This window comes from Pelodiscus sinensis, chromosome 29 (genome assembly GCF_049634645.1).
Source record: "Pelodiscus sinensis isolate JC-2024 chromosome 29, ASM4963464v1, whole genome shotgun sequence".
Taxonomy (NCBI): Eukaryota; Metazoa; Chordata; order Testudines; family Trionychidae; genus Pelodiscus; species Pelodiscus sinensis.
The window spans coordinates 9224371-9245518 of record NC_134739.1 but is presented as its reverse complement, the minus strand read 5'-3'; the positions used below and the strand labels follow the sequence as shown (position 1 = coordinate 9245518).

At 66.4% G+C, this 21148-nt stretch overlaps 1 protein-coding gene across 1 annotated transcript in view; it reads right to left on the bottom strand.

The window, feature by feature from the left end:
* The window catches only part of LOC102462232 (inactive phospholipase C-like protein 2), a 31133-nt gene extending 10371 nt beyond the window's left edge, over positions 1–20762 (bottom strand). Inside the window, exons 1-4 of the mRNA XM_075911248.1 lie at positions 20569–20762; positions 3338–5827; positions 2754–2957; positions 2106–2181 (exon numbers count right to left, since the gene is read on the bottom strand). Coding sequence (XP_075767363.1) covers positions 2106–2181; positions 2754–2957; positions 3338–5827; positions 20569–20682 — 2884 coding nt within the window. The 5' untranslated portion in view covers positions 20683–20762. The remainder of the gene's footprint in view (positions 1–2105; positions 2182–2753; positions 2958–3337; positions 5828–20568) is intronic.
* Positions 20763–21148: the final 386 nt, after the last annotated feature.

The window sequence follows — 21148 nt, the reverse complement described above, 5'->3', positions numbered from 1 at the left end:
AGGAACTGGCCAGCCCTCTGGGATTCACAATCTGTTCCACCCGCATTAATCCCGGGCTATTCATAACACTCCATGCTCCCCGAGGATCCAATCAGCCGGGGCACAGCCACTGACCCCCGGCCCCGGCATGCCTGGGTGTAATTATCCATGCCCTGCCACTGAGGAGCAGAGCTTTGAGCGTGGGAAGGGAACAGGGCTGCAGGTCGGGAGTGAGGGGCACTGGCAGAGTAGGGGGAGCCCAGGGCTGGGCTAGCAGGGGGCTGTGGGTCAGGAGTGAGGGGCACCGGCAGAGTAGGGGGAGCCCAGGGCTGGGCTAGCAGGGGGCTGTGGGTCAGGAGTGAGGGGCACCGGCAGAGTAGGGGGGAGCCCAGGGCTGGGCTAGCAGGGGGCTGTGGGTCAGGAGTGAGGGGCACCGGAAGAGTAGGGGGAGCCCAGGGCTTGGCTAGCAGGGGGCTGTGGGTCAGGAGTGAGGGGCACTGGCAGAGCTGGGGGAGCCCAGGGCTGGGCTAGCAGGGGGCTGTGGGTCGGGAGTGAGGGGCGCCGGCAGAGCTGGGGGGAGCCCGGAGTGGGTGAGCAGGTGTGGGGGGGCACAAGGAAGGTGCCTTGGCACAGCCCGACAGCCGCACCTGCCTGTGTGGGTTCAGCCACATGTCTTCGATGCCATAACACTCCGCTGCCGCTTACGCCGTCAGCCCCAGTCTGTTATTTCTGATGCTAATTATATTTCAGCGTTTGGCAGTTAACAATTCCTCTCTGCTTCCTTGTCAGCCTCCCCCGTGTCGCTCCGCTCCGCTCCCCCACCCCGCTCGCCCCTTTGGGGCCCGGTGGCCCCCTTCTCAGCACTGATGCCCCCTGGCAAGCTTCCCCTGGTGGAGGGTGGGCTCCCGTGGGGTTCGAGCCCGCACGGCAGGAGGGAGCTATTCCCGAGGGCTGGGCGCTCGCTCTTCGGCTCCGCTGTCCCAGCTGGGAGCAGCCAGGAGAGGGGACAGAGAGCCGCTGTCCTCCCCAAGCACCCCACGCTGCTCTGCCCAGCACAGAGTACCTACCCACAGCTGCTCTACCCACATCCCATCCCCTGGGGCTGCCCGACCACCAGTCTCAGCGCAGGAGCAGCATGCCAGAGTCCCCGAAGGCACTGCACGGCAGATTTCTGGAAGAGCTAGAGGCACCCCTCACACAGGCCTGTCTCCAACATCCGCCACCCCTCGTTTCCTGCCCGCTGCCACAGGAAGACACGTCCCGGCCAGCAGACTCCCGCGGGGCCGGGTGCAGAGAGCTGGGCCGCACCAGGAGGCGCCTGTCAGACTGTCGCAGGCAGCTCAGCCGTCCCCACCCCAGCATGGGCTAGGAGGGGCTGATCGGGCCGTGGGGTCTTTCCTCCCGGGGGACGCAAGTTCAGCCCTGGGAGGGGGCCCCCCGAGTCCCATTAGCACCACGCCTCCTCCCGCCAGCAGGTGTCACTGTGGTCAGCAAAAACGCCGCCCCCTGGGGCCCCACGTGCCCATCGCCCCCCAGCACCCAAGTTCCCTCCGAGCTGCCGGTCACGCCGCTGCCTTTTAAGCCCCGCACAGGGGGCCAGGGCTGCGGAAGGGAGAGATGCCTCTTCCAGTACAGACCTGCCACAGCGGGGGACAGGCACTCCTCCCCTGGCCCCACTCTGCCTAGTGCGGCCGTGAAGAGGTGCCTGTCTGCTGTTCCCGGGCTGCTGCGGTGAGAGAGGGTTGGGGTCATCCTCTGTCCCCAGGCTCCCCGAATTGCTCCCCCCCAGCCCCACCCCAGAGCCTGCACCCCACACTCCAACCCCCTGCTCCAGCCCCGAGCCACCTCCTGCACCCCAACCCCCTACCCCAGCCATGAGTCCTCTCCCACACTCCAAACCCCTTACCCCCCCCCCCCACACCTACCATGTGCGGAATGAATTTTATTATGTGCACCAGCTGGACGTGATGTGTCACACGTCACCTCCCTACGGGTGCACATAAAATTCACCCCACCCGTGGACGAACCATTAGAGGGAAGGGGGCCAGCACGCTGGGGGCTGTGGAATAGGGGGCCCAAACCCACCCCACTCTGCATCCACCAGCCGCCGCCGCCGCGGCACATACCGGCTTGCTGGACTTGCATCAGCTTGCTGTGCACGCCATCGGCCGATTCGATCAGGGTCCGGCTGGTCTGGATGGTCTGTGGGAGCAGAGAGGAGGGACTGAGGGAGCGAGATGAGGGATGGCCAAGCCCCCAGGGGACTCCCTTCCTCATGGGCTGTGCTCCAGGCTTGGAGGGGTGAGGGGAAGGGAGGAGACGCTCCCCCCCACCCCCCACAATGCCTGGGCCAAGTGCCAGCCGCTGGCCAGAGCCGGGAGCTCCTGGGAACATGAAGGAAGGAAGCGGTTCCAGCTCTTTCTAATCAGGGGATTCCTGCCGCCCACTGAGATCACGTCCCGCAGGGCATCTGGTGACCCGATGCCCGACCCCTGCGAGGCCTGAGGAGTCCCGGGGGGGCGGTGCCAGGGAACGGACCCCCAGGCGGCTGCAGGAGCAACTTGCGTCTGGTAGCTGCCACGGGAGGCCCTTGCTCTGCCACCCCAGGGAGGGGCTGGGATTTCCCAGCCGACCCGGCCTGACCCCCCCATGCCCCTGAGCAAGGGGGCACCCGGCGCCCGTGGGGCCAGCCCCAGCGTGCTGGGACCAAGCCAGGCGTTGTCTGCCTGAGACAGCCGGAAGGGCTGCGGGGCGAGGGGCAGGGAGGTGCTTACGGTCTCATAGGCGGTGAGCACTTTGCGGAGCAGCTCCGGGACGGGCCCCTGGGCCTCCATGGGGGGGTACTGCTGGCCCAGGTTCAGCGTGACGCTGGGGGCGCTTTCGCTGCGCAGCAGCCAGGCGGCCACGGTCAGGATGCACTGCTTCATGGTGGCCGCCGGCGTCAGGCCGCACAGCTCCTTGAAGGAGACCAGGGCGTTCTGGAGACGGAGACGCGGGTGAGCCAGAAACCCCACTGATACTGCGGGGGGAGGGCAGGAGTCCTCAATCCCAGCCCCCCTCCACTGCTGCCACCCACCCCCACAACCCAGGAGTCCTGACCCCCACCCCTCCCCCAGACACGCTAACCCACTAGACCCCCCTCCCCTCCCAGAAGGAGAGAGAACCCAGGTATCCTATCCCCCAGCCCCTCCCCCCAGATATACTCGACCCCCCCCCCCCCCACAGAGGGGGAGAGAACCCAGGTATCCTATCCCCCAGCCCCTCCCCCCAGATATACTCGACCCCCCTCCCCCACAGAGGGGGAGAGGACCCAGATGTCCTGTCTCTCCTGCCCCGGCACTGCCGGCCAGGCCCGCACCTGGACGTTCTCCCGCAGGTCGGTGGCCTCGCGCAGCGGCTGGCCGGCCGCGCGGAAGACCTCGTCGATGGCCTTGATGCCCGTGGCCTTGGTGGAGGTGTATTCCCGCAGCCGCCGGCCCTTGCGCCCGGGACGCCCCCGCCGGTGCCCCTTGCCCCCGCCGGGCCGGTCGGCGACGGCCACGTGCACGAAGAGGGTGGCGTGGGGCAGCAGGTCCCCGGCCAGGGACTGCAGGGGCAGGTGGCGGTAGCCGCTCTGCAGGCACTCGAAGGGGATGGTGTACTGGGCGATGAATTCGTCCCCGATGTAGTCGTCGTCCAGCACCACCAGGCGCAGCACGGCCAGCTCGGGCAGGTTCACCTGGAACTCCAGGCTCTCCTCGAAGACCGGGTTGTCCCCGCTCTGCAGCGCCGTCTTGGTGCGCCGCTCGGCGCAGTCGGCCGGGATGCCGTGGATCTCGGCACAGACGTAGGGCTCCACCACGTCGCCCTTGGCGCCCGAGCCCCGGGGCTTGGGCAGGTTCTGCCCGCTGATCACCTTGAGGTGGAGCAGCTGGGCCGGCACGCCGGGCAGCGAGTCCTTGGCATTGGCGCTGAAGTAGGACACCTCCTCCCGCATGACGGCGGGGCGCAGCACGTACCCGCAGGCCCCGTTCTGCCGGAACCAGCCCGTGTTCAGGTCCATCATGAGCCCCGGCGTCTGGAAGTTCATGGCCACCATCTGGCAGCCGCACTTCCAGAAGTCCTGCGGGTTCATGTTGCTGGCGTCGATGCGCAGAGGGCTGGGGTAGACCCGCGACAGGAACCGCTTGTTGTAGCTCACCAGCTCCGCGGGGGACTCGCTGGCGAAGCGCCCAGCCTCCACCTCGCTGAAGGAGCAGAGCTCCCAGTACCGCTGCCCGCGCCGCGAGGCCTCGAAATCCCGGAAGGGCACTGCCTGGCACAGGCCCACCAGGTCCGACAGCTCCCTGCTCAGCCGCAGCCTGCGTGGCCCGCCCCCCCCGGGAGGCTGCCCGTCGGCCTCGCCCGGCCGCTGCCACGGCTCCGGGCCCTCCTCCTCGTCCGTCACCTCCCCCTCGCTCTCGTGGCAATTGGGCGGCAGCTTCCTGCCCTTGATGAGGATCTTGCCCTTGAGTGTCTCCGGGGAGGGCAGGAAGGCCTCCTCGGGGGCGGGGGTGTCCAGGTACAGCTTGGCGCCCAGGGTTTTCCTCAGGCACTGGGCCATCAGCCTCTGCTGGGCCGGGGAGCAGCGCACGGCCAGGCACAGGATGAGGGGGTAGTCGGAGACCTCGAAGGCGTACCGGTCGATCACGCCCACCGCGCTGCGGAAGGCCACGCGGGAGGCGGCCGAGCGGCCCCCAGAGACCAGGGGCTCGCCCTCCGGGCCGTCCCACACCACCAGCTCCAGGCTGCGGCAGCCCATGCGCAGGGCGGCGACGTAGCCGCCGAGCCCGGCGCTGCCCCAGGAGCTGTCCTCCCGCAGGCAGGCGCCGTGGGCCGAGCTGATGTAGTAGTGGGACAGGGGCTGCGTCATGTCCTGGCACACCCGGCGGTGCTGCGGGTCGAAGATGGAGCAGTCGGGGGAGAGCAGGTAGCGGGTGAAGCCGTCCACAGCCAGGTAGCCCTTCTCCCGGCCCTCGCTGGAGGGCTCGTATTTGCCAATGATCTCCAGGCACATCTCCTCCGTCACCCCCTCCATGCCCTGCTCCACCTCCAGGAAGGTGAGCAGGTCCTTCAGGCTCAGCGACTCCTTGTTGCTGGAGAACTGGACCAGGAGGAAGAAGATCTCGGGCCGGGTGCAGAGATCGCAGTAGGCCTCCACGAAAAGGTCGCAGGCGACGTCGCTCCCCGACCGCTCCCCGGCCTTCTGCATCTCCTTGAACTTCTGCTCGATGGTGGAGGCCTTCATGCCCGGGTTCAGGGCCTTGATGAGCTGCACGGCCCGGGCCACGGGGATCCGCCCCGCCTTCTCCAGGTCGGCGACGTCGAAGACCGAGGAGATCCAGGCGGTCCGGAGGCTGGGATGGCCCGCCTCTGGCGCCTCCGGCGTGTGCTTCCCGTAGGACACCAAGTACCTCAGCCCCATCACCCAGGCATTCACCACGTCGGCCGAGCTAGCCACCAGGTCCAGGGACTCGTACTTCTCGCCGTAGATGATGGAGAAGGCGCACTCATCCGGGAACTGGTCGGAGAGGCCGTTGCTGCGCAGCACGGGGGTTTTCTTCCCCACCCGCACCTCCTTGACCGACTTGATCTCGATCTTGGCCTTCTCCGAGTCTTTCTTGGACGGCTCCCAGCGCAGACAGCGCATGTCGGGCTCCAGCAGGAAGAAGCGGCTGTACATGCGCGAGTTGGAGCGCACCTTCTTCATCTCGCAGCCCTCCAGCATGAAGGAGATGCAGGCGGCCGTGCTGTTGATCTTCCGGTCGTTGGGCATGGTGCTGAAGGACACCGTCTTCTTCTTCTGCACCGGCCTCTGGCGAGAGCCATCCTGCAGAGAGAGGAGAACACCGTGGTCAGGCGTGGCGGGGGAACACCAACAGGCGGCGCCGTGGGTCGGGCTGCGCACTGGCTGGCCGGAGGGAGGAGGGGCGATGCCTCGCATACGGGCGAGCGCCATCCCCTCGCAAGACGCGCTCTGCCAAGACCCAGCTGAGAGCAGAGCCCGGCACTGGGCTCCTGCCCCTGCGGGCGCAGATATGGAGGACAGCCAGGCCTGACTGCTGGGGACAGCCTGGTGGCGGGCCGGCTCCTTTGAAGCAGAGCAGAGATGGGAAGGAGGGTGCCATTCGGGCCCAAGACAGGAACCTGGGAGGTCCGGGAGGGAGGCCCTGCTCTGACACAGCCCTGCCGGGTGCCCCTGGCACATCCTTGTTGTCCCTGTGCCTCCCGGCCACAGAAGTCCCACCGCTAACAGGCTGGGGGGCAAAGGCAGAGCTCCCGACGCCCCATCCGAGAGCCCGTCCCGCCGTGCAGGGGCAGCGCAGCCTTCACGGGGGACGAATTCGCAGCTGCTGCTTCCCTGCGTTCCTGCCACGGGTGGTTTTCCTCTGCAGGGAAAACTCCGGTAGCAGCAGCAGGTCCCTTCGCTGCAAGGTGGCCAGATCAGCCCGGCCCCTCAGTGCAGGGCCCCAGCGACCCCTCAGCCGGCTGCCCGACGGGGGCGTGACAGCAGCAGCCGACAGGTCTCGGTCCTTCCGTCCCGGCGAGGTGCAAGGGCCTGATAAGCCAGAGCCAGCGCAGTTTCTTGGAGCTAAATATAGGGCACATCCTCCCTGGGGCAGCTACACAGGGACTCCCATCGCCCCCCCTCCCCCCCCCCGGCCGGCCGGTGAGCTCTTCCTGCTGGGTCTGGGGCCAGGAGGTGCCTTCCCGCCTCCCCACAGCCGGTCTGTGCGCCTGATGCCCTGGGACCCCCATCCAACCGGATTTGCTTCTCCTTTGAGCTGCAGTCCCCACGCTCCCACCCCTGGGTTCCCCACCCGCCACAGCCCTCTAGTGCCCCACCCTCCCCACCCACAGCCCCCATGCCCCACAGCCCCCACGCCCCACAGCACCCCGCCCTCCCCACCCACAGCCCCCACGCCCCACAGCACCCCGCCCTCCCCACCCACAGCCCCCACCCACAGCCCCCACGCCCCACAGCACCCCGCCCTCCCCACCCACAGCCCCCACGCCCCACAGCACCCCGCCCTCCCTACCCACAGCCCCCACCCACAGCCCCCACGCCCCACAGCACCCCGCCCTCCCCACCCACAGCCCCCACGCCCCACAGCACCCCGCCCTCCCTACCCACAGCCCCCACCCACAGCCCCCATGCCCCACAGCACCCCGCCCTCCCCACCCACAGCCCCTACGCCCCACAGCACCCCGCCCTCCCCACCCACAGCCCCCACTATCCCACCCCAGGGCTCCCCCACAGCACCCCTCCCTCCCTACCCACTATCCTACCCCAGGGCTCCCCCACTCTCCCTACCCACAGCCCCCACTATCCTACCCCAGGGCTCCCCCACTCTCCCTAACCACAGCCCCCACTATCCCACCCCAGGGCTCCCCCCCCCCCCACAGCACTCCTCCCTCCCCACCCACAGCCCAAAACAAATGCCCAAGCAGGCAGCAGGGCCCAGATTCCAGTGAATGGGCACCGAAGGTGAAGGAACCGTCAGCCCGTGGGCAGCCGGGGGGGTGGGGGGGATCCTGGCTCCAGCTCCCCTCCGCCACCCAGCCCTGTCTCAAGGTGAGCTTGGGCCCTGAAGAAACACAATAGCCCCGTGGCCCTGAAATGCTCCCATCCGAGCTCAGGAGACCCCAGCGTCCACGGGAGAGCCAGCCTCCTGCCACTCCCTGCCCCCCACTGTGCCGGGCACCCCCCAGGCTCCTTCCCTGCCCCCCGGAGTGGGATGCTCCCCCAGCCCAAAGGGCTGTAAAACCGAAGGCCCCGCCCTGGCCCCATGCACAGCCGCTTCCTTGCTGCTGGGCCCCAGCCAACGTGGCAGGGGTGGGTGAGATTCTGTGGCCTGCACTGTGCAGGGGGTCAGACTAGATGATCATAATGGTCCCTTCTGACCTTAAAGTCTATGAGGTCGTGTCCCCCCCCCCCCCCACCAGCCCATTAACCAGACCCAGGCCACGTCTGTGCGGGGAGGGGGGCAAGGGGCATAGAGGGGGTGCAGCCACCAGCCCCCTCCCCCCCACCAGCAGGTGCCATCCAGCAGTGGGGCCTGGGTGGGTCACGAGCCGTGGGGCGGGGGTGGATTTCAAGGATTTCCAGCCAAACCGAGGGGCGTTTTCCGTGAGGCTCAGGGACGTGTGTGTGTGGGGGGGGGGGGTTGAGGGAACCACTCGGAGGCTGGGAGCTGGGCAGGCCCCTGGGGGGCAGAGCGCAGCGGGGCAAGGCTGGGGTGGGGCCTGGATAAGCAGCCCTTGCCTGGGGCTACTTCAAAGGGAAGCTCTGAGAGCTGCTGCTAGGAGATAAGGGGGGCGCAGCCCCACCAGCAGGGGGAGGGGAGAGGTGCCCCTGCTTGGGAGGGGGGAGGGAGTGAGGCCCATCAAGGCCCAGGTTCAGGGCCTGCTGCCCATAAATGGTGAACGACGGGGGCGGGGGGGGCGATGGGAGCCCAAGGATGCAGCAGCATGGGGCCAGGGACAGGAACCGCGTCCCGCCAGGAGGGGGACCAGCTGCAAGAGCAGCTCCCAGCTCCAGGGGCTGGGTCCCGCTAACGAGCAGCGTGGGGGGGGGCATGCTAAGAAACACAGGAGCGGCAGCGCTCCTCACTCCCAACCCGCACCCCCCTGCAGCCCCAGCCCTGGGCCTCCCCCTTCACCCCCGAGCCCGCCTCTCCCTCACCGGCTCCGCTGCTGAGCCCCCCTCCCTGCAGCCCCAGCCCTGGGCCTCCCCCTTCACCCCCGAGCCCGCCTCTCCCCCACCGGCTCCGCTGCTGAGCCCCCCTCCCTGCAGCCCCAGCCCTGGGCCTCCCCCTTCACCCCCGAGCCCGCCTCCCCCCCACCGGCTCCGCTGCTGAGCCCCCCTCCCCGCAGCCCCAGCCCTGGGCCTCCCCCTTCACCCCCGAGCCCGCCTCTCCCCCACCGGCTCCGCTGCTGAGCCCCCCTCCCTGCAGCCCCAGCCCTGGGCCTCCCCCTTCACCCCCGAGCCCGCCTCTCCCCCACCAGCTCCGCTGCTGAGCCCCCCTCCCCGCAGCCCCAGCCCTGGGCCTCCCCCTTCACCCCCGAGCCCGCCTCTCCCCCACCAGCTCCGCTGCTGAGCCCCCCTCCCTGCAGCCCCAGCCCTGGGCCTCCCCCTTCACCCCTGAGCCCGCCTCTCCCCCACCGGCTCTGCTGCTGAGCCCCCCTCCCCGCAGCCCCAGCCCTGGGCCTCCCCCTTCACCCCCGAGCCCGCCTCTCCCCCACCGGCTCCGCTGCTGAGCCCCCCTCCCTGCAGCCCCAGCCCTGGGCCTCCCCCTTCACCCCCGAGCCCGCCTCCCCCCCACCGGCTCCGCTGCTGAGCCCCCCTCCCCGCAGCCCCAGCCCTGGGCCTCCCCCTTCACCCCCGAGCCCGCCTCCCCCCCACCGGCTCCGCTGCTGAGCCCCCCTCCCTGCAGCCGGACTTGCTGCCCTTTTAATCCAGCGGATTTTCCAATCAAGAGGAGCTGGCAGAGCCCGATCCCCTGGATCCGAGGCTCCTGCTCGGCACAACCGAACTCCCTGCCGCTGCCAGGTCGCGGCCAGGGCAAGGGACCCCCGTGCATACACCCCCTTTGCAGCTGAGCAACCAGGAGCCAGGACGCTCTGCCCAGACAGGGTCCCCTCGGCCCCTCAAACAGCCACGGTCCACCAGGGTCAGGACTCCCTGGGGATCCCCCAGTGCTTCTAGCCCCCTCTCTGGCCCAATGGGGAGAGGCTCCTGCCCCACCAAACCAGATGGTTTTAGCTCCGTTTTCCTTCCTTCCTTCCTCTCCAGGCTGGGATCCTGCCAGCTGCACACCCTCCCGTGGCAGCCTGGCCTCTCCGGGCTTCCTCCCTAGGTCAGCCTGGCCCAGCCCCCAGCCCGCCATGGCTGCCCCTCATGACACGGGGCTTTCGGGCAACTCACCCCCACACGCCCAAATGCCCGCTCTGACACGGGCTCCTGCTGGGCTGCCCCAGGAGTTCCTCCCAGTGTGTCCCCAGCCCCCCCATCTGTCCCAGCCTCCGGACTCAGCCCCGTCAGGCTCTTCCTGACAGACACCCCAGTACTGCCAGCTCCCTCGCCCCCCAGCGCGAGCCTGCCCCTCCCCTTCAGGGCTGGATGTGTCCTCAGTTCCCTTACTCGGACGTTACCGAATTCTGATGTGAACGTACAAAACACTGTTCTGTGTTTGCACCAAACCCTGGGCCAAGGGGGCCAAGGGAGACGTCTATAGAAAGCGTCTGCGTGGCTGGTTCGGTTTCGACAGCTCTGATGCCTGTGCCACTTTTGTATCTGAAGTTACGAGCATTGGCTCCGAACTTGCATTTCACACGCTTGCTTGCGAGAGGTCTCGGCAGAAGGCTTGGCCAGCCTCCTGAAAGGGCGGCTAGTCAAGTGAACAGCAGCCATGAGCCGAAACAGGGGCCAATCCACACCTGAGGGACTTTGCAGGGAACGGTCACACCCACATGTGAGCCGTGGCTGCTGCCGAAAAAGGATTGAGTCGTGCCTGGATCGGTGACTAGCTCACGTGACCAATAGGGATGTGAAAGTGTAACTGTGTACATAGCTAACGGTAAATGTAGGCTCCTCATAGGTAAGGGGAGCCGGTTTAAAAGCCGGCTCCCAGCATGCACTGGGACGCACACCGACCCCCCCCTGCTGTATCAGAGACAGCAGGGTGGGTGGCAGGCGGGAGACGGTAGATGCGGGGAGCTGGCTCCCCGTGCACATCAGCTCCTGGGGAGCCGCCTGCCAGCCCACGTGGAACCATTGAAAATTTCAGCGGTTACATGGTTACTTAATTACACACATTTTCACATCTCTAGCGATAAACTGCATCTTGGGATATACTCTCGCACGGGGAGAACAATGGGATCCCCTCTACATGGGCAAGGGCATAAAGGGGGATCCGGGGGTTCCTCCGCGTTTGCCTTCATTCCAGCTTAGCACTTGGCTATGAATTGAGCCCGAAAGGACCGAGGGCCCAATCCTAACAGAGGATGTATTCCAGAGACTTATAAAACAGCAGCTGAATCCGTCTCTGCTCCAAGCCTGCACCAGGAAGGTTGTAAGCGGTGCGCGTCACTTGGTTCCTTTAACAATTTCACTCTCAACCTCGTCTTTCCTTCTTTTTTAGTAATAAACCTTTAGATTTCAGATTTGAAAGGCCTGGTGCAGGGTGCTCTTTTGGATAAGATCCGAGGTGTAAATTGGCCTGGGCGCGTGACCGGTCCTTTGGGACCGGGAGAACCTGTTCGGAGTTGGCGAGATTGGTTTTTATAACCTCTCCTCAGCGTAAGGAAGGGCGCTGGTTGTGGCACAGGTAAAGCTGGCGTGTCTGAGGGAGACTTTTTGCCGGCCAGAGTAGCAGCTGAAGTGTTCTTTGTGGCCGGTTGGGCGCCTTGTAGAGGGAGGCCCCCAGACTTGGGCTGAAAGTAGCCCTGGTTCTGAGCAATTCCGCCTGATTTGACTCCCTCAGAGGTGCCCCCCGACCCTTGTTCTATTACACCCAGAAATCTTTTATTTTACAGGTTCCATTTCAGTCCTGCCCAGCGGCAACATCCCTCCGCACGGTTCAATGCCGGATCCCGAGGTACCCTGCACCCAACAGGCGCCTGCAAAGGGAAAGGGGAACTGCAGACACGCCCCATGTGTCACCCAGAGAAACCGCCCCCACACAGGGTCCTTTCACCGCAGTATCCCCAAAGCCAACCCTGGGGCTTATCACACGCTGCACAGGCACCCCCCCAGATGCCGTGGTTGGCTTCAGAATCCGTTGGCATCCCTTGGTCTCTCCCCCCCCCCCCCCTCCAACCTTCTGGCCAGGCTGCTCTGGAGAGCCGGCACAGTGCCAGAGACGGCAGCCTCCACCCACCCGGCTGCTGCTAGCCAGACTGGGCCTGTGGCACCAGGCAAGGTGGCACCGGAACGGGGGAGCCCAGCGCCAGTGCTGGGTCCTGTGGGGCTGCAGGTGGGGATGAGGCGAGGGAGCTGGTCAGGGCTGCTCCCTGAAATGGGTGCAGCCCTGCTGGGAAGCCAGCCAAACCAGGAGGGGGCCCCCAACCACCCACAGGAGGGGTCACGGCCAGCCTGTACCACACTCAGCCACAGACGGCACAAGCAGCCTGGAGCAGGCTCCACTGGTGACCGACTGTGACGTAGTGGGGGTACTTGCTGGGCTGTGGTGACCCCTGCTGTCTGGAGCAAGACCCAGCAGGGAAAGCCTCACTAGGCAGAGGTAATGCCAAACTTGTTGAACCAGTGGCCAGACACCACCCATGGAGAGGAACAAAGGAAGGTGGAATGCTGCCCTGGCTGGGGGGCAGGGCTTGGAGAGGGTTAGTGAGTTCCTATCTGGAGAGCATGGAGGAGAGCCTAGGGGAAGGGGCTGGAGTTTAGGGGCCCAGTCTCCCCCATCTCAAGGGGGCCTGAGGCATCCTAGCCCAGTTCCTGTAACCAGATTACATCTGTGCTGTGCTGTGCTGGAGGAGCAATAAACCACCCTCAATTCCACTGGCTGGTGGAGTCTGTTTGTGCCATTTCAGGGTGCAGGAGACGGGGAACCCCAACGCGCCGTCACACCGACAGGCAGAGGAGTCCCCCCCCAGCACCAACCCCTCCCCTCCAGCAGCCCTTCACGGTGCAGGGGAGGGAACGAGGCGCCGGAGCAGGGGGTGAGCCTGGAGGGACATCGCTATGGCTTCTACACCCAGGGCAACGCATCTGCTGGCGTCACTCACCAGCTCCCAGCCCAGAGCCAGGTGTGGCCACGGGATGCCAAGACAAATCTTGGCCCCAGGGGAAAGCGGGGCCGGGTTCTGACTCCCTCCGCAGCTCAGCGATGGGCCAGGCAGCCTTTGGGGGGGAGGGTTCCCCTGCTTTCATCCCAGCCCCACTTTGGGTGGCACCAGCTGGCAGTTAGAGGGCGTTTCCCCTTCTCCCTGAACAGCCCCCACGGCCGGTCCCACTGCCCAGGCTGCTCCCTGCAGATGCTGAGGCTTCTCCGGAGCCTATTGCTGGAGAATGACGCCCTCTGCTCCTGCACCCAGGGGAGCCCCATGCGTGGGCGGGGGGCGGGGAGAGGCCCCATGGAGACCAGACCAGGCATCACTGCACCCCAAGCAACCTGGAAAGGGGGCTCAGCACCTGAGCCTCTGGCTCTGATCACAGGCATGTAGCTCTCTGCTCCTCCCTCGCCCCCTACCCCATCCCTCTGCCCTGGAGCAGGCAGCTCTGCCGCCAGCAGGGTCAGATGCACACGCAGGGTCACGGCCCAGCCTCCACCCGGTCCCAGCGGCACCGCCCTCCTCATCCCACAGCCCGTACCGCCCTGCCCCGGCCCCGAACAGAAAACAGGAAATCTACCCGGAAAGGAAGGGCCGGGTGAGGAGCTGCTTTGGTCGAACAGCTGCCAGATGTGACTTCACAAGGCACCATGTCCAGCCTGGCCTGCTGCAGAGAAACAGCCCCACCGGCCGCACGACTGGACAGAGATCTGGCCGCGGGGGGATCGTGTCAGCGGGGGCCCCTGAGCTAGCTGGGGCACAACATGCAGAAGGGGCGATGGGTTTCACTGTGGGGGCAAGTCGAGGACACACCCATCCCGCCCGCGCCGGGAGCCTGGTCCCCGTGCACCGAGGGCCGGCAGCGGCTGAGTGCTCGGCACTGGGTGCACGGGAAAGGCAGCCCATGGGCTCCTGCTGCAGCGCACACTCCGTCTTCTCTGGGGCCCTTCTGCGCTGCCTGCGGAGCGTGACTGCTGCAGGCGGAGACGCCCCAGGGGCTGATCTAGCAAGCTCAGGCCTCCACAGCTGGGAGGCTTCCCCAACACTGCACCTGGCTGGTCCGTGCTGCCAGAGCAACCCTGCGCCTGGGACCCAGACGAACGCCTGCCCGTGCCGAGCAGCCTCGGCACACGCACTAGCCCAGGGATCGCCAAGCGCTCTGCAGGCGGGGCTGCCTCGCTTCCCGGTACAGGATAGAGCTAACCGCACGCCGCCTGTCTCCGGCCCAGCGAGGCGCTGACAGTTACACGAGGCACGAAGAGGAAGTTCAGCTCCGAGGCAGCCGGTACCTGAGCGCCGCCGCCCATGGAAGCTCTGAGGCGGCGCAGGGAGTCGGGGGCTCCTGGTGATGCGTGAGGGGCCAGGGCTGCATGCTACAGCTGTCGATGCCGGGGAGGAAAAGTACCCCCGGCGGCCGGCTGTAGTATGGCGTGTGTGGCCCCATGCCCACAGGGTGGCTCTCACCATGTGGGACAGAACACCCGGCAGGCACCACAGGGCGGGTGCCTTGCTGGGCCAGGCACAAGACAGATGCTTTCACCGTTCCTGAAGGCGACATCACTCACCCAGGGAACTGAGCTTAACCAATCCCCACGGGACGTCGCCTCTGGGTCAGCCCCGAGCACTACACGCTGTGCCCAGCACGTTCCCCGGCACACAGGGCTTTCTCTGGGCTCTGACACCGGGCCTGCACGGTGCTGTGACCAGCCACCTCCCATGCACAGGGCCCCGGCTGGGGTCGCTGGTTTAGCCTCGGAGTCCCTGCCGGCTAATTTAGCACCAAGCTCCGTGTAATTTACCTTGTGGAATATTTCCTTAAACAGCTGATCTGGCTGCTCCCCCTCCCCCCACGACTGGTCACACCCGGTTGGGTTTGGCTGCTGGTGACCAAGAGACAGAGGAACCGAAAGCCGTGGAGGTTCAGCAGTCGGAGGCTGGGGGCAAGTCTGGATCGGCAGCAGGGGCTCAGCCCACCGGCAGGGCGGCTAGCCACACGCACACATAGCAGAAAGGCTCCCTCACCTCCACCTGGGCCTCTGGATCATGGCAAGAGGTGCCCCCCCCCCCCCCGATACCTCACAGAGCAGGACGGTGTGTGTGACACACCCACACACGCCCAGCGGTGGCGGTAACTTTCTAACACTAACAGCCACAGCAGAGCCGGAGACAAGAAACCAAGTATCCAGACGCCGTTCTGCCCCCGCCCGCTGCCCTGGCCCCTGGATGCCGGAGAGACACCAAGGTCCATGCCGAGTTCTGCTCCAGGGCGGTAGAGGCCACAGGAGAGGGGTGGGGGTGGGAAGAAGGAGGCAACATCACATTACTAAAAGGCCTTTCAGCATCTTCCCCCTGCCATGGGAAGCCCAGACAGGCAGCAGCTGGGCTCAGCCAGAGCTTTTCTAGAGGAGCTTGTTCCCCGCTGAGAAAAGAGACAGTGACACACGGTCCCCAGCAGGGCCAGCTGGAGGAGATGGCATGAGCCCAGCCTGTGAGGTACCCCAGGAAGGGGGCAGGTCTAGGGGGTTCCTGCCCCATGCCAGGCCCCACGTAAGGCACTCGAGCACTGCCGACATCGACTGCTGCCCCGCAAGCCCTGCACTGGGTGCTGGCCCAGGCAAACCTGATGGGACCAGCCACCCAGCCCTTCCGAGAGCCACCCTGCGCTCCCCGCCTCCCACACGCCAGCGACATCCCCAGTTGGACACCAGGGTTCAATGGAGCCCCTGACCCCCCGCACCAGCTCCCTGGAGCTACACTCCCCTCGGTAACCGTCGCCCTTGGTACCATGGTAACCGTCACCCTCCAGCCCCCTGGTAACTGCTGCCCCTGGAGCTCCATTCATCTCAGCAACTGTCACCCTGTTACCGCAGCAACCATCACCCTCTGCCCTGGTAACTGCCTCCCTAGTAACCACTGCCCCAGAGTTGCTCTTGCCTCAATAACCGTCGCCCTGGTACCTCGGAAACCACCATGACCAGAGCGACACATCTCAGTAATTGCAGCTCCCAGGCCACCAGTAACTGCTGCCCCAAAGGGCTACACACAGCAGCCCCCCCCCTCCCCCGACACCCACCCCATGCAGCAGCTCCCCTCCTCCCCCCCGCCAGCTGCATCCAGGGTAGAATAGATCCCTATAATCCTGGCGTACCGGGCAGGTCACCGGGCTCAAATCCGTCCACCTGGCTGTTCTGCTCACGTGGCACGGAGCAGATTTACCAGCGGCAGGACGGGAGGTGCCCACGTTTACCTGCACCGGGGCCGGGGGGGCTCCCAAGCCCACCCAGGGAAGAGGAGAGACCTGCTGCCCAGGTGCTGCCGGGCGCTCCCCGCGCCACGTGACAAACGCTGCCTCTCACAGGCTAGTTTCCCTGCTGCCCCAGCCGGCCCGTCAGGCCTCGGACAAAGGCGATGAGGAGGGAGGAAGGGGCTGGCTGCCAGCAGAGGCGAGATTAGCCAGCTGCGTGCAGGGAAACCCGGGAGGCAGGCGCCGGGATCCAATAAGAAGCGAAGGACGTTGGCTCTCGAGCCATCTCGGCATCATCTAAGTGACGTGGCTGCAGGCTGCTTTGCTGTCCTACCCATAATTCCCTCCTAGCCAAAGGCCTTTTCTGCAGCCCGACCCCCAGCCACAGAGGCCTAGACCAGCTTTGGGGCAGGGGGCATGGGATGCTGGCATCCTTCACGCCAAGCCCTGGGCTGCAGGGGTTGTTGGCAGGAGGGCAAGGAATTCTGGGAAGCTGGGCACAGCAGCTGCCTCTAAATGGGCACCAGCAGGAAAAACACGAGCCAGTCAGGGGCGGGCGGTTGCCTGGGGCACTTGCATTGAGCACAGGTTCTGCCCCAATCCCCGAACTAACCAACCTGTGGAACTCCTAGCTGCAGGAGACCCTCAAGGCAAGGAGTCCGGGGGTGCCCAACCACTCTATGGAACTCAGAGAAAGGATTAGATTCAAAGACACCAACGTTTTAAAGCCAGAGGGGACAATTCATCCTCTACATGACCTTCCTGCCCCTTGTCCACAGGACCCTCCCGAAGATGAGGCCTGTTTCTGCAGCACAGCTGCACAGTTTCTGCATGCCCAGCTATGCCACATTGATATGTCCCCAGGGCCTCTCTGAGAGAGATTCCTGGGCCACCAGTAACACACTGTGAGCATTTGTGCTCTCCAAAGTCTTTGGCTGCAGGCGAACAGGGGCGCAGGTCACAGGCAGGTTTAAACTGGCGTAAATGGTGGAGTCTCTGCAGCTCCGCCAGCGATGAGGGGTCCTATTGCAGGAGTAGGAGGGCGTGGAGATGTGATGAAGTGGGGATTGCACTCGCTTTGCTACGTTGCATGTGGGTTCTACTGTCCTGTAGCAACCCCATGTGTGTGCCTCGGTTTCCCTGGGCACTGCACTAAGACTTAGATGAGGGAAACTACCCTAGCCGCAGCACGTACATAATGGGGTACAGCCAGGGTGACACCTTTTGCCCAGGAAGGAGAACAAAAGGCAGAGGAGAGGCTTTGGGCCCAGGCTAATGGGCGGGGCTGAGTCAGTCTGGATTGGCTTGGGGTGCTGGGAGGGGGTGTGAGGCCTTGGCTCTGAGCCCCCTCTCCCCAAGATGGATGGTACTGACTGCTGGTGACTGTGCTGACAAGCCTAATCAACCTTCTGTTCGCTGAGTCACATCTGGCTGCGGCTGCAGGGCCCGGTGACACCCGATGATCCCTGCACATCTCCGAGACGGATCCCGGGTCATTCGAGGTGCAGCGGAGCCCTGCTCCAACTCCCGGACACGGGGACCTGAGCTCAGCCCCTTCCAGAGCAGAAAAGGAGGGTAGAGCTGCCGAGGGTTACAGCTGCGCTCGTGCTGCGGGCGCTGCTGGGGAGCCTCCGCCGGCACGGCATCCGGGGAGGCGGGAGCCCCTCCTGGCGCATTGCACGCGCTCTGCCTTTCCACCCGCAAGCGCGCTCCCCGCCGAAGGCCCCGGGACCACAACGAGGCTGCACAGGCGCCGGGAGAGCAAGGAACAACCCCCCTGCAATTGCCCTGTGCGCACGCTGTGAAGCTGGCTCACGCCCCCTTTGCCAAGACAACGCGGCGCTTGACAAAGGAGGGGCGGGAAGGGGACAGCGGCACGGGAGGCAGCCCACACACCCGGTATTAATAGCACAGCAGCAATTTCACCTTAAAATAGGCTGTGTGAAGAGGGGAGGCGGGCTCTGGACACAGGCGGCCTATTGCACGGCCCGGCAGCGGTGACGCGGGCACCGCTGGGGGACAGACTTAGAAATACACACGCGACTCTCCGGCTCCAGTGCAGCCCCGGGACCCTCCTCGCCAGAGGCACCTTCAGACCCTCCCTTGACCTTCCAGCAAGAGACTTCCCCTGCCTGCGAGCGCCCCAGCGCCAGGCAGGGAGCCCCTCCATAGTTCCTCCTTCCCCAGGGATGCACCAGCCCACCAAGAAAAAGGGGGTGAAGCCTCCAGCACTCAGAAGCAACATCCGCTCCCCGTGTGTGGTTCCCCCACTTTGCTCTGAACACAGCCGGCCCCTAGTGCCTGGGGACGCCAAGGCGATTCGGGGCTGCTGGGGGCCTGCACGTGGCAAGACGGAGGGGCGGCCCGGAGACAGGCCCAGCCCCAACACAGCAGCCAAACCCGCCGAGTTCGGACCCCAGAGTGTCACGAACCACCCCATGGCCTGATCCCCTCAGGATCGGGCCCTACCAGGCCCCACGGGCCCCACCAACATGGGCCACTGCCAGCCCAAGCAGGCTCGGAGGCAAACCCATCTGTCTGCTACCTTGAGCGTCAGAGCTGCTCCTCCTCCCCCCCCCCCCGGGTCAAACAAGAGAAACACAAGCTTCCAGGGGCATGCAGGGCAGGGGCTGCAGGGAGCCGGCCCCACAGAGGCACCAGAGACCTGGCTGAGCACCCAGAGAGCAAGGTGGATTCCGTCCCCGAGCAGCAACGCAAGCAGACAGGCAGAGGTCACGGATACACGAGGTCATCCAGAGCCACGCCACCCTGATCGCCCACGAGGCCCAGCACCCTTTGTGCACAGACAGCTCGGGAGCACCAGCCCCGCCCCCGCCGCCCACAGCGCCCTGCAAGAAGTTAGGCCGTCAGAACACGGGGCCCCCACCCCCGCCCTTTCTGGGAACCCCAGGTCTGCCTGGCTGGGAAATCCCCCCCAGCTGCAAGCCCGGAGCCCGTCCACCAAGCCTGGTGCCGGCTCCCAGCCAGGGGGCGTGGTGCAGCAAACAAAGCCCCTCGTGGGTGGGGATGAATGAACAGAGAGGCCACCCTACACCCCACAGAGCCAGGTCACCCACTGCGGCCCCCCCCAGGTGCACGGGGGTGCACACCAGCCAGCTCCCCTCCTCGCTTGCTGCCCCAGACACTCCGACAGTAGAGCCCTTTATGCAGGGGTGAACTGGGGCAGGATTCCCCAGTTTGGCCAGGAGGGGTGGGGGATCTGGACAGTATGAGCTTGGGGAAAGAGGGCTGGGGGTAGCCCTAGGGAAGGCGGCGAGGGGGAGGATGCAGCAGGAATCCCCAGATGGAAACAGGAGGTATGGCAGGGGACAATCCCAGCCACTGGCTCTGGATGGAGGGAGGGGGGAGGAATCTCCAGAAGAGGGGGGGGGGGTTCCCAGAGGATCCCATCCAGATAGGGAGAGCAGGACAGGCAGGCTGCAGACAGCAGTGCCAGGTCAGCAGGGAAGATGTGGGGGGACATGATGAGGGTCCAGTCGGGGGAGGGAGTCCTGGCCAGGCAAAGTGGGGAGAGGTGCTGCAGGCCCCAATGTGCCAGTCAGGTGGGATGAAGTGGGTACCAGCCAGGCAGGGGGGAATGAGGGAGACGCTGGGTACCCCAGGGGATATGTAGGTCCTGGGTGGGAGACAGGACAGGGGGGATGCAGGTCCTGGTTGTAGGGAGAGAGATTGGCAGGGGCAGCTAATGTAGGACCCAACCCGGTGTGCGGGAGGATGCAGGTCAGGTAGGGATGCAGGGCATGGGGGGGGGGGGGGTGCAAGGGATGCAGTCTGCGGTCAGGGAGGATGAGGAGGTGATGGGCTCCAGGGTCCAGGCCAGCAGGGCTGATGGGGGACGGGTGGAGGGGATTGCAGGTGGAGTGCTGATGTGGGTCCCAGCTGGGTGGTGCAAGAGGCCAGAGCTGTGGGGGGCAGGGCTACAGGATGCAGGGAAGCAGGAGTATAGGAGGGCCTGGGAAGCAGGGATGCCGGGGAGTGCAGGGGGCATGGGGGCCAGGCTGCAGGTTGTTGGGGGGGGTGTCTAGAGACAGGGCTGCAGCAATGCTAGGGTGCAATGGGGCCGGGAGCACGGCAGGACCGGGGGGGGGGGTAGGGCTGTGAGGAGTGCAGGGGGGCCTGGGGGCACGGTTGCAAAAGATCTGGAGGTGCAAAGGGGGCCTGGGGGCAGGGCTGCAGGGGAAGATCGGAAGCAGGGCTACAAAGGGCAGAGAGGCCGGGGCACCGGCAGGATGCTGGGGGGGGGGGGGGGGTGCAAGGGAGCCTGGGGGCAGGGCTGCGAGGAGGACCTGGAGGGAAACAAGGGGGGCTGGGGGCAGGGCTGCGGAAGGCCCGGGGAGGTAACGGGGCTCAGGGGAGGGCCCGGGGGTGCAGGGGGGGCCGGGGGCGGGGCTGCGGGGGGCCGGGGAAGGGGGGGCTGGGGGTGCAGGGGGGCCGGGGAAAGGGGGGGCCGGGGGTGCAGGGGGGCCGGGGAAAGGGGGGGCCGGGGGTGCAGGGAGCCGCCGTCCCGGTCTCACCTTCATGATGCTGGCGCGGGGCGCGGCGGGCACCGGGCTCCGCTCCGCCGAGTTCTCGCGGCTGCTGCCGGAGCCGGAGCCCGGGCTCCCGCCGCCCCGGGGCCCGTCCGCCATCCCCGGCTCGGGGCACCGCGGCGGGGCCGCTCCCCAGGCTCCGCCGCCCCGCGCGCCCCGCAGCCCCGCGCGGCTCTGCCTGGAGGGGGGCGGAGCGGGGCGGGGGAGGGGCTGGGGGCGGGGGCGGGCACGGGGCGGCCCCCAGCCGAGCCCGGCTCCGAGCTGCGAGCCTGGCCCCTGCAGCGCTGGGGCGAGGGGCCCGAGCCCAGCCTGAGCCGGGGGTCCCGCTCCCTGCACCCCCAACGTCCCCCGGTGCCACAAACACCCCGTGCTCCCCGAAACGCCGCGCCCCTGCCTCCAACTACCCCCACCCGCCCCTCAAATCCTACCCCGGCTCCCCACCCCCTGCACCCCGAAACCCCGCACCCCGCCTCCAGCTCCCCACCCCCTGCACCCCGAAACCCCGCACCCCTGCCTCCAGCTCCCCACCCCCTGCACCCCGAAACCCCGCACCCCGCCTCCAGCT